At 26.8% G+C, this 13811-nt stretch overlaps 1 protein-coding gene across 2 annotated transcripts in view; it reads right to left on the bottom strand.

Annotated features, from left to right (window-relative positions):
* The window catches only part of LOC107453345 (solute carrier family 4 member 11), a 346640-nt gene that overhangs the window by 89968 nt on the left and 242861 nt on the right, over window positions 1–13811 (bottom strand). For both annotated transcript variants that reach the window (XM_016070143.3, XM_071187398.1), the window contains one exon: window positions 11755–11824. In XM_016070143.3, coding sequence (XP_015925629.1) covers window positions 11755–11824 — 70 coding nt within the window. The remainder of the gene's footprint in view (window positions 1–11754; window positions 11825–13811) is intronic.

The following is a 13811-nucleotide window of genomic DNA, read 5'->3' as shown; positions in this document are numbered from 1 at the left end:
ATGGGAGAAAAGTTTAACGAGGTTCGATACAATGTACCTTTAGTCTCAACGCAGGATGATCAAAGTTTTCACCCACACGCTCACTGATAACAACCACTGTTCGTTGTTCTGCTACTATTATAAATAATATAAAATTCGTGTTGATTACTTAAATTATAAGCGAAACTAAAGTAGTAATAATTCGTTTAAGCTAAACATTAAACATAAACAACTTTTAAAACAAAGACAGTAAAAGAAAATAACAGTTCTTGTAATCTAAATACTCGGGATTAAAAGAAAGTATGATTAAATATTTTTGCATGAAAATTATCCTTACAGAAAAACATTAATATTTGGATCAGAATTTGATTGAGCTATCACAATGCTTTCGGGGAGCTCTAGCTCCTAAAATAATCGAAATGTAATATATTATTCAACAGTGAACCTTATCTTAGCAATAAAAAAAAGAGCGAAACTCTTAAGTAATTTGATTTCCTGTATCTTTGTTCAATGTGAATTTAACTTCTTTCGAATTTCTAAACAAACTCAATTGTTAGGTATCTATTTGGTCTTCGGAAATCTCAAACAAATATGTTAGCTAGCTTATTTATGTAATAATTTTGAAAGTAATTGTTAGCGAACAATTATTTCCACTTCTACCTTAATATTAAGACAGGGAATGATATATTTAATAAAAATTTAAAGCTTAAAAAAATATTTTTGAAATATCACTATATTTATATAATTCCCTTTATCAATTATTTTATCTTTAAATAGCTAAAATTTAATAATGTAGAAAAAGAAAAAAAAACATCGGTCAAGTGGCCTACGGCGAGCTGTTTAAAGGTTCGATCCTCCAACAATAATGATCAAACTGCACTTTTTCCATTTTTTTCTTACGTAGGAAAATTACAGTGTTTATGGAAAAATTCTTCACTAAAAGACAATTAATTTGTACTTTACTTAAACCTAGCATCAAAGGAAAAAAGTCAAGGAAATTTTTCAAAGAAGGTAATACTTTATTAGATAATAGCTTTGTTTTTTTCAAAATCAAAGAGTTTTGTTGCTTAGGAGCGGATTTTAATTTATTTTAAAACCGGCGTGGAACAACCTACCTATTTTTAAGTTTACATATACCTATGCTCAACTAAGTAGCCTTGTTGTTTTGAACACAATAAAAACAATTCCTGGACCAAACTTTGGAAAAAACTAGCATTCGTGAAGGACTTCTTGATGAAAACAACTCATATTTGCGTTACATGGAGAGGAGCACCACGAAAACTGCATGCAATTAGCCTGACTGCAAGGGGATTATAATACATGTTCTTCAACTACTGAGAATATTTTACGCCTGCTACATGGCTGCTGCGAGTCGGAAGCAGAATTTGCATTGACCAACCATTCCTGGACCACCAATTTGGCTCACATCATTGGGAGGCAAATGCTTTATTCCCTGAGCTACCGCGACTCACAAAGTGGAATTTAATTTATTTTTTAGCCAGCATTGAACAGTCAACCCAAATTTGGGTTTACGACTAACAATGTTCAACTCGACAGTCTTTTAATAATGAACCAACTCTACCAGACAAGACGGGCAGGAATTTGAAAAAGGTAATTGATTGACATTGAAAGACACTTTTTGTAAATTTTTTATCGAAATGTTCAAATTTTAAAATGTTATATAAAACAGAGAGTCACGTAAATTTTGCGACAAAATTTTCAGGGAGTTAAGGTAGATGATCCGGATTAAAATTACATAGGAACCCAATCCAAGAAGTGCCATCGTCCGCTGATAAGGGTGCTTCCTCGATTATGAATTGTTCAGAAGCACACGCTGAAAAATTTCATAATAAAGCCTCTATTGGCGTATGACAACATTTCTGCGCATGGATTCCTATGCAATGTTAATCCTGATGATGTGCCTTAACTGCAATAGAAGTTGTAGCAACATTTATGTAATTTTCTGTTATAAACTTTTTGCGACTAATATAAAAATAAGAAAATTGTAACTTGGAGAGAAAACCCATTGTAAATGTAAAATCAGCGATACACAAAGTATTATATTTGAAAGACCTTTTAAAAAATCTCATGCAGCAGAAGAACAAAAATTTTCCTCGTGTTATTTGACGAAATTTCCGCCCCAGTATTGTCTTAAGATCATGTCTATTAAGGCTGTTGGTGTCAGCGCCATTAGTCTTTCAGGGTAGCGCAAATGTGACGCTGACACTCAAACCAAACGTAAAGAGTCATATTATTTATGTACGGGAAAAACTGTCTTTAATATTCTATCTTTACTACTCGCAACATTAAAATAAATATTTGCTGAGTCCTCATAATTTATTTCCCCGTTTTAGCATTGATGCAAAGCTTTCTTATAATTATTTTTGTTGTGCATAAAAAAAGTTTTTGATTAGATAATTTATTTTGTTGCAAAGAAAACTAGTAAAACAAATTATCTCAGTGTCAAATGTATACAAGTGAATTGATGTTATCTTTTCATAACGTCTAATATAAATAGCATGTAAAATAACACCTGATACTCCAGTGTTGCTATAAATTTTGCATATGGGTATAGCTAAAGTACTCTTTCACCTATATCCTTTAAATGATTCAACACTTTGTTTTCCATAAAATTATTCATGCATAAAAACTAACAAATAAAATTCAAAGTCACTTTCTTATTTTACTAAATTTTAATGTATTCGGTAATAGTTTGAATGTATTCGGTGAATTAATGAATAAACTTTTGCTGCACAGTAGATAGACAATTTTTGTGTTTCCTGGTATTCTCTGAATACGTCAATAGAAATTACTGGAAAAGTTTATGATAAATGTTTTGATTCCTACTTAGATTCCCTCCTCATCGATGTTTTCAAACAGCTGTCTTCTGCAGAAAGCTTAGTGAATTCTATTAAGGATAATAATTTCTAGATAAAGCCTCATTTTTTTTTAACATAGACAAGAGTAAATGAGATTAGTGTAAGTGAAAAAATGGAGAATCGGTTTTCAGAAAGTATCTAATGCGAGTAAGCTTTAGTTTATTATATCTCTTTTTGCTTTAACATTACATTTGCATTGACATTAAAAATGTAAACAAATGCCCATTTTCAGTTTAAAAAAATAAGTACCATTTGGGCATTGAAGAATGTTATTCATTTACGTTATTCATATATTTTGTATTGTTAAATTTCTTTTTAAATAAGAATGATAAATGTTTAAAATGTTATATTAGCATTTCCACCGACCGATCTCGTAAAAAAAAAGAGATTTTTTAAGTCTTGATCTGTAACAGACTGCAATGTAAACAACACTCAGTGGTGCAGCAGCCTAAAGAGAATCATGGCCTGCTGCTCTCATCCCAGTTTTCTTGACCTCGGGCTGTGGGGTTCTGGAAAAGGTGATCTAGTTGGGTGGTCAGCCGAACAAGAAATCCCCTGTGTTTTTTCCCCAATCAAGATTCGTACTTATTTTTATATATATATATATATATAAGTACGTATATATATATAAGCTATCACAATGCTTTCGGGGAGNCTTTTATCCATTTTGTCTTTTCTGTCTTTATATATATATATATATATATATATATATATATAAGTACGGGATGGACAATATAATGGAAACACTTCTATGCTAATATATTTTTTTCATATTTCTCCAGAAATACTTAAAGAGTAATTTTATAACTTCAAAAGTGTTTGAATCATGCGATTTCTCATATTTATTAACAAAGTCTTCTTATTTTTATAAAACATTTTCATCAAGAAACTAATATTTTCAACTTAAATTTTTTTTAGCTAAAACTATAAAATTTCAATAAAAATAAAACAAAATTTTACAGCAGTTTAAAATTAATTTTATTAGATAATTTTTATAAAATTTGAAAAAAAAATTCGTTGGAAACTGTGCAATGTATAAGTAATGAAAGTAGTTTTAATACTGAGCATGCGCTGAATAGTTTTAACAACTTTTTTCTTCATAATTTTATGGTGAATCATTATTGGTAATTTGAATAGCTTAAAATTTTAAAAAGTTCCAAGCAATTTTCAAAGTCTTTTTGTGTATTTTAAAAGAAACTCAAAATCATAAGGGGTTTTCTACAAATATTATCTTGTATCATAAGACAGAATTAAATAACAAATGATAGTGCCTTACAATAAAAGTTCATACACCGAAATATGATTGTGCAAGGAAGGAAAATAGGCAAAAGAAAAATTACTTTTATGGGGAAGATCACACGAATCACAGCTCACGCGACTATATCCTCAAAATAGTGCTTTCTAATATTGTATTAATATGGACAAAGCAAAATATATCAATACAATAGAGTGAGAAGCCCCGAAAAAAAAGAAAACTATTCGAAAATAAAACATGCAAAACACGAAAAAATCAAGAAAAATACAAAATAAAGCAAAATGTTAAGAAAAATATAAAATAAAGCACAAACAGGAATAAATAAAGCGAAGAGGTCCATATATTTACTGACATCTTGCAAAAATTTAAAAATATTTTCGTAACTAAGTTGCCAGAATTATGATATAAAAGCGTAAATATGAAATAAAAGCGTAAATAGAGAGTAGTGGATATATATTTTTAGGACGTGTTCTTACTGAAGTACAGAACCATATTTGATTTGTCTGCTACCTTAGATTAGGCAGAAGCAGGATTTACGCAAGGATGTGACATACAGGATAATTCAAATTTTATACTCAATAAGAGGTGGAATTTTCAATATAAAATTTTAATCTCGATGATTTTTAAAGAAATTATTATCATTTATTAAAAAAGTTTTAATGAAATATTAGAAGATATTTTAGCCACTTGCATTTGCGGAATTGGATTTGCACATTGCAAAAAAAAATCAATTTTTTTCGTAAATAAATTTATTAATAATTTTAACGTGCAATTAACTTAATAATTTTCCATAGAATTCAATTTTATTACTTGAATATCCATGTTTTTAATCGAATTTTGGAAGCGTTTGGAGATTTTATTTTTTGGATCAATATTTCTATAAATTCTTTTAATTTTATTTGATCGATTAAAAAAACAACTGCTCCTGTTTTCAACACCTTTTTTGATTAGCCCAAGATATCTATATTAACTTGAAATGTGTTTTGAATCATTAAAATGTGATTTGAAATATGAATTCAAAGTTTGAAAGATTAAATTCAAGCGATAATTTAAAACTAGAGTATTATTTTTACCTTTATTTTAAAAATCGTCTTAAGATACTTGTATTTTGCCTAACTGTTTCAAATCTGCATATATTATCGGCTTTATTAATATAACTTAATTTAAAGCTTTTTATTCGCTTAGTAAAGGTTCATCACTTCTGCGTAATTTTGATCCTTTCAATACGAATTGTCGAGCATGGAAATGAAACTCCGGAAATCCTCAAAATAAATCCTGTCAGCTTACTAAGCAACAGGGCAAAGGATACACGTTAATGAAAACAGTCGGCGCACCGTCGAGTTACTTGGGGCACTATTCCTGTTATTGACCGCAAAAATCGACCAATCCTATCGATTAGAAGTTTAGTATTTTAGTTTCGGCTGATTTTGTAGAGCCTGAGGTGCCGAGGAACAAAATGAGATGCGAAATTGAACTGGGATAATTTCAAGTATCGTTTAAAAATTTCTATTGATTGAAACAAAAACAAAAAATGCTTTTCTATTACTATTTCTCTGAATTATAAATGTTTTTAGAGGAAAAGCACTTTCCTTTTCTTCTTTCTTTCTTTCCTTCTTTGTTAGTTAATTTGCCAGATGAGTGATATATTTTCGAAGTTTCATTCAATGACTTTAATAAAGTCATAGATATGAAGCCATTGAAGTCAAAAAGTTTCACTCAATGAGGAGGTCATTAATTTATTGGCACTATATAATATCTGAGATAAGAAAAACAATGAGGTTTTAAGTAACTTAACAGTAAAATTTCTTTTTATTGTATTCTGAAAAAAAATTATCAAACGAATTGTAAAAAATAGATCACCGGAAAAATGTAAAAATGTAGTGCTCGTAGTGTAGAACTCAAAACTGAGATTACCTGTTTTCTCATAATAAAGCAATTTAAATTTTTTTTATTTCGCAATTTTTTTTTTCAAAAAATGCTCTCTTTCAGAAAGATTTCTTAAACCAAATTTTCAAATTTGAACAAGACGACTTCATTTATGTGTAGCCAAATGTAAATTTATTTTTTGTTAATCGTGAGAAAAGTAACTTAAATTTATTTCTAATGTTACTCAGGGGAGTTTTTGATTGAAACGACAATATCCAAATGCTACACTTTTTTCAATCTAAAAGTACGGGAAAAAATATTGTAGTTACAAATAAATGCTAAAAGGAAGTGCTTTTAGTTTGTTCATTTTCAACTTTTCTAACATGGTCTAGAAGTAAAGTGCCATAGGTTAAGAAATTATAACGAATTCTCCTGAAAATTATGTTTTTATTTGGGCGTGCGGGAAGGAAACAAAGAAAATGAGAAATGAAATAAAAACCGAAAGATAAATATGAAACTCTTATAAAGTCAAGTTTTGAATACTTTTCCCAAGACGTTCAATAACGTAATAAGAAAGCAAACTTTAATTAATGTTTTAAGGGTCTCTTTACGCAGATTTATTAAGAACGATTTCGATCTTAAAAACGCAGTTTTAACATGAACCACATGAGATATCTTCAAGCATTTCAAATTAATCCTTTCTTGCCTTGTATAATAATATAGCAACCTTGTATAAAAAAGCAAATATTTTCTTGTAACTCAAATTAACCTTTTCTTGTCTTATATTACATAGAAGTCATGATGAATCCGCTTAATTCCTTTACGCAGATTTATTGCGAACAATTAAGATCATGAGTTGGTTAGGGCAGTTAGAAATTCTTTTTCACCTTCTAAACCCTAATTAAGTAAAAATTTTAAATTTGGTTTTAAATTGTTTACCAAAATTTAAAAATTTTGCATATTTAATATATTTATTATTACCATATTTTTCCTAGGTTTTGGAATTTCATTAAACATATTTCAAAATGTCTTTATTTTTTAAGTTAAAAATTCAGTGAGAAATGCTTACGCATTAATGAAATGAACTGGTGCTCTTTTTCTTTAAAAATGATTTAATACAAACATCAAAAACCGTTAATTTTATGGAAATGATAAATGCAAAATCTAAAATCACAAGTGTACACGTTTCAGTTTTAGCCAACCGTTTTGAATAATAATTTAGTTATAAAAGTGACTTTTTATGTTATGAACTAATTTAAGATATTTACAATATGTGCAATAAATAATGTAATAAAAAACGCAATAAATCGACAGTACTGGAATTATCGAATTTTATGGAAAATGGGTCATAATTCTATGCGATATTTTAGATTATATTTAACAAAGTTCCAAATTTACTCTGGAACAACAAGCAACAGTTGTACAGTTTTTCAAAATAATAGCTTAATAAGTATCTGAATCAGTGATACTTCAGTATGATAATCTTATAAAAATAAGTCTAAAATACTAAATTAGACATTCTGTATACTAATTGAAACAATAATATAAATAGCATTGTAATGATGAAATGAATAATAAAATGGAAATAATAACAAAGTAACAAAATAATAAACGAAAACGAATATATAACAAAATAATAAAATGAGTTTCTCTAAAGTTTTAAAGCTGGAAACTCGATCAGTTCATTCATTAATGTTGCTCCGTTACTTGTTTTACTTCAATAATTTATCTTACCTTTAAACCATTTGTCGTCAGGAATTTCCTGGAGTAAATGGGGATTGCCAGTGGAAATTATTTCTAAACAAAAAATAAAATAATAAATAAAAATAAAATAGCTCTTGTGGAGTAATGATTTTTCTTGGTCTTTAATTTCAAAAATGTCGTTTTTATTTCTCTTAAATATTTTGCAAAGGTTGTTCAGACTTTCTCGCTTGTGAAAAACAAAACTATTTTTTTTCTAACTATTATTTTTCAAACCTGAAATCAGGAGAAATATTTAAAAGATACATCGCTAATATTTATTTTAATTTTATAGATTATTTATAGATAGAAACTATTAATGAATAAATATTAAACTATGCGTGGGAAGTAATGTTTCCTTTTGTATTATAAATACTTATTTGATACGAATTTTATTAAATATTTTTATAGAAAAAAATTTGTAAGAAAAATTTTACAGACTAAAATAGATTATAATGATCGATTTTGATTGGTTTTAATAATGTTCGATTCTAATAGATTATAATTGTAACTGATTTTAATAATTTATTATAATAATAATAGATGATTAATTGATTACAATTATAATCGATTAATCATTTTAAGAAGTTTAAGGTCGGATTTACGCATTAAATTTCACCACTGAGGGTTCTCAATTTTCTAAAGTATATTTTGTAAAAAAAAAAGTCATTTCCATGAATCTTGCCCAAAGTTAAACTTTCACGAAGTTTTTACTTTTTAGCTCCAAAATACGCCAGGTAACCAATGTACAAATGGTAAATTGAAGCATAAAAGAAACAGCTGCATGTTATCGTTCACTCTCAATAAATTTCAGGGGAAAAAATGAAAATATTACTCTTAATGCATTTTTAAATCTTTAAAAACAGAAGTTTTCAATGATGATAGGTATTTTTGCGTAAATAGTTTTTTGATTACTTTATTAAAAATATACGATACAAATATGAAATTAAAAATATGGTCAAGTTCAAGCCTATTCCAACATTCTACAACAACGATTTAGTGGCTTTTTGAAGGTTAATAAATAAAATACTAATTTTCGCATTTTTAAGCATTTTTTTTTAAATTTTTTTTTTTTAAATGGGAAAAATTCTAAGAAAAGTATCGGTTATTATTAAGATATTTTCTACGTCTGTACGGGGTTATTGGAATTTAAATTTATGAGTTAATTAATATTATTATTATTTATACTGTTACTGAATATTTCTTGAAACAAATTGAGCATCTCTTTCCTTGAAAATAATAGTCTTTGCCTCTGCTTAGTTCTACTCACATAGTTAAAAAATATTCAATTACACGGATGGGATCTGGGGCTTCTAAGCTTCGTAAATGTATCACAATCTGTATATAAACTGAAAAATGTTTCAGCTATGTATTTTTAGCGAAGTGTTAAGTATTTTTTATATGTGACAATTTAGTTTTTTAATGTGATCATCTGATACTTAATTATAAACTTGAGTCCAAAAGAATTTTAGTCATGTATCCAGCGTAAAAGTATGCTTAATTTTTGGACACCAGTCCAAACGTTAAGCAAATGCAAAAATAATCATAAAGAGAAAACTTCGTAACAAATGTTATGAGTTACGTTACTGTATTTCCGATGATTTAATAGCACCGCTCTACTCCAAAGATTGTGGTTGAATTCCTTTGGAATTGGGTGTTGAGAAGGGAAACCTTGTAAAATAATCTTTTTGTTTATTATGTAATTTTAAGCAGAAATTTATGAAAGAAAAGGAAAGATAAAAATGGATCTTACTGAAAAATGCATTTGATGGATGGTGCACTAAAGTGCTGGTATCTTATACTATAATTTGATTCGGAATTTTTTGCAGTGTTATAGAATTGTAGGTAATTGGACTCTTTTTAGTCCTTTAACAGGTATTTTCGTACATTCATTTAAAATTTTTTGTGTGAATGGATTTTTTTTTTGTCTTGCGTAAAATATGAATTTCTAAAGCTTATAAAAATATTTAGAAAATAGATAAATAAACTTATTTCGTAATGTAGAATTTAACTATCCATAATATAAACAGAATGAATAGTTTCTGATGTATTTACGGGATGGTGTTAAAAAGAATGGTTTCTAGGAAAATGTGCTTGATTTTGAAAAATTTTATGCTTTGTATGTTCCATTCATTTCCATGGTTGTCGCTACAACTCCTCAAAAATTTCAAATTTCAAGAAAAAATAATAAATATAAAATATCAGATAAATAAATAAAATAAATAAATGAAAAATAACACATTATTTTTTATACTAAGTATTTTTATAAAGTGTAAAACAGATATTTTTTTTCGGAAAAAATCGATGTTTTCCCTTTGAAGGCTATTCGTTTAAAACTATTGTTGCTTTACTCAACTTTGCATGATAATTATCTTGCAAGAACTGTTCACGAACTATATTAGCAACTTTTTAAATATTCTGTAGACATTATTAGTTAAAAAAGCTAAATTATTAAACATGTTTGTCTGTTCAGTTACAATTGGTATAATTTATTATTCTTCCTCATTTTTCTCGGAAATGCCATCATGATATCACGCTCATTATTATTATCTGCTTTGTAAAACACGAAAATTATTTTTTTTTTATTAAAACACTACTTTTATCTGGTTTGAAAAAAATTTTATTTTCTTATTTGACTTCAAAATACTATTCAGAGGGGAATAATAATTTTCTTTCGAAAAGGTACTCAACAAATTTCGAAATTTGATACCTTCTTTTTTACGAAGTTTAATAATGTTTCATATTGCGATTTGAAAAAAACATCTGTACTTGAAAGAAAATGTCTTATTTTGTAACACGAATAATAATTGAAAATAAATAATTATTTCTACCTAAAATAAAACGTTTTATTGTTAAACTAGTGTAATCATTTAAAATAAATGATTGCAGAATCGATAGCAAATATTATTATTTTTAATGTTTTAATTTTTTTATCTGTTTGTAATGCTAATTTTTATGGAAAAAAATACAGAATTATTTTTAAATATTTATTTTGGCCTAACTATATGGACAAAAAGCTTTGCTGAAAAACACTTTTGTACCGATGTGGTAAATTTAAAGTAAAATAATAGATGTTACGTTTAGGAATATATAAGATTCTCTGAAGTAACTCTTTGGAATATGGCATTTTGAAAGTATGATAGATATTATGAATCGATCAAACAGAACGGGTCAAAGTTTTTGATGGTTGAACTAACATCTCAAAATAATTGAAAAATGTTGCATGCTTAAATGTTGAGAAAAATTTAAATATTTCCGAAGACAAAGTTATGCTTGGCATAGTAAACTTTTTTATAGTTTTAAATACCATAAATCAAAGATATCTGTCATTAAATGATAAAGGAAGTTTGCATGAAATACTGCCTATACACATTTTCTATTAAATGACATAAAAGAAATTATTTTATTATGCAGTAAAGCCATTGTTATATGTCAATTGTGTTAAATGTCAAATGCTACTCATATCAAATTCCTGGTCAAAGGCTCAATAGGAAAGAAAAAAAATGAATGAGAAGGAATTGAATTTTCTATAGGATTGGATTATAGTAGTTGTAGGATTAGTTTTGTATATTGTAAGTATACTAAAAATACTTTGGGTTTTGTATTGAAGTAGTTGAATTCCTTTTATTAGCGTTTTCTCGACCACGGCATTGCACAGTTCTTTCAGTTTAGAAGTCTAAGTACAAATTCTTTTTTTCACATCTAAAGTTGTATTCAAAGTTGCTTTTAAAGAAGTCCACATTTAAATATATTCCTGAATTTTATTTGTATTTTTAGTTTGAATGCAATGTTTGTAATTTATTTTATGTATAAATTTAAATTTTTATCGTATCTTCTAAATTTTTATCTTTCTGTCACGGTTTTTCAATGTTTGAAACAAGTTTAAATAAACAGAAAAAGATTTCCGTATCGTATAAACAGGACGATGAAATGGAGCAAACTCAATGCTTCTAAACAAACGCATTTACAGGATTCAAAGACTTTTTGCGAAAATTGAATCGAAAAGGGAATAAAAAGAAATAAAAAGTCACTTACCGGAATCTTCGGTAAAAATTGCTTCTTTAGCTTCTGAAATCGTAATAAGTGATTCCCTGCTATCTAGTACCTGAAAAGAAAAGAAAAAAAACTCTCTTGATTGTGATCTAAGAAAACCCAAATACACTGTTTACTTTTATTTAACAACATTTTCATGTAAATCGTCACTTATTCAACTACTTTTTGAAAGAAATTTCAAGAGCTGAGTCTTTTGTATTAGAATTGCAATATCTAAGACACAGTTTGAAAGTACGATAACAAAAATATCTCTCATTTGAATATTCCTTAAAAAACGTGTTTATTTAAAGGTCAAATATACTGTAATGCAGGTGTTGGAAATGAATATTTAAATGCAACATCTACAACATCTATGGCTAAAAACTAATGAATGAAAGGATTAAAACATTTTTTTATAAATAACTAAAATCTCTAGTTTGAAACTTAGGGAGTTACTTTGAATTTAAATTTACTTAAATAAAATGACAAACCAACAGCCTGTACAATTAACACCGACATTTAAATATACTCAAACGCAACGCCATCTTTAAATTGCTTATGAAGATAAATTCACACTTTCAACTGAAAATCTCACATCTCTATTATTACTTTAATCATAAAGTTTGAGTTATAGTAATATTAAAACAAATTTCCTTTTCATTCCAGCTACATTGTTATAATTAAAAAAAATATTTCCACTTCACTCTGAAGTGACTAAAAAAGAAAAATTGCTACACATTCTTTATGGAGGATTTTAATCAAAAAAGCTAATTCCAGCAAGAAAAAAAAATTTCATAAAAACTTTTTTTAAATAAACCAGAATTTATAAGAGCTTTTATTCATAGAGCTATATATTATTAAATGAATATAAATTTAGAGTTAAATATTATACTTAGTTCCTATTTATTATAAAATTTTAATATTTTTCTGTTTTAGCCGTTATTGACAAGTAAAAATAAATATGAAAATAGATTTTAAAAAAATATTTAGAAATAAATTTAGAAAAATTTAAACTTTTACACAGTAAAGAATATGAAATATTCGAAAAAATTGTTTGAAATTAAGAAAATATTTAAATAATATTACTCCTAGAATGGAGCTATTCTAGACCGATAAAAATATAATTACCGTTATTAGAACAGAAAGTCAAATCTATTTTATCGTTTCACCAAATTAAAAATCTATTCAAAACGAGATGAAATGCAGATTAAAATATCTTCCATTGCAATAATTTATAAAATCTCAAATAATTTAATGCATGTAGACGAAGATAAATAATTCTTTTCTAACTCTGAAATGAAAATTCTCAGAAATCATTCGGCTGATATTAACTTCTGAGTAAATACAATCTCTATTCACTTTTCAAACTCGCTGAGTTAACACGAATTAAAGAATCATTAATGCTTAAAATGATTGTTAAGGACAGAATACTAATTTATAAAGTTATGATAAGTAAAGTTTAGTCTCCAGCAAATTAATTACGATTGAAAAAGGTAATTAGTGTGTTTTTAATAGTCGCAGAGATTAAAAAATTATGGTATTTAATGAATCAGTTAGCAGTAAAGTATTATTCATTCTAGAATATCTTATTTTGTTTATAAAATTTATAAAATACAAAGTAAATTCTGTTTTATTTTTTGTTTTTGCTAGATATGCTTTATTTCGTATATTTTTTACTTAATGTGTTCAATTTTTGTTTCGTATTTTTGGCTGTTCCCCAGACTAATGTATTGATATATTTTGCTTTGGCCGAATTAATACAATATTAGAAAGCACTCCTTTTCGCGGATATAATCGCATGAGAGCGTGACGAGATTATATATTTTCATTATTTTCTTTTCGAGCTTTTTAATATTTTTTAATTCTTAAATGGATTTTTTTTTAAATATTCTTAAAAATATTTTTTTAAAATAATTTTTCTTCATCTCTTTTCATTAATCTTTATTATATTATTTTCCATTTTTCTCTATATTTTTAACTTATATATAATTACATATATAAAGATATATGCATATATAAATATATTTATATATAAATATATTTATATATGTATATATGTA

Source organism: Parasteatoda tepidariorum, chromosome X1, assembly GCF_043381705.1.
Source record: "Parasteatoda tepidariorum isolate YZ-2023 chromosome X1, CAS_Ptep_4.0, whole genome shotgun sequence".
Taxonomy (NCBI): Eukaryota; Metazoa; Arthropoda; class Arachnida; order Araneae; family Theridiidae; genus Parasteatoda; species Parasteatoda tepidariorum.
The sequence above is the reverse complement of the archived record's forward strand: the minus strand, read 5'-3'. Positions and strand labels throughout refer to the sequence as shown.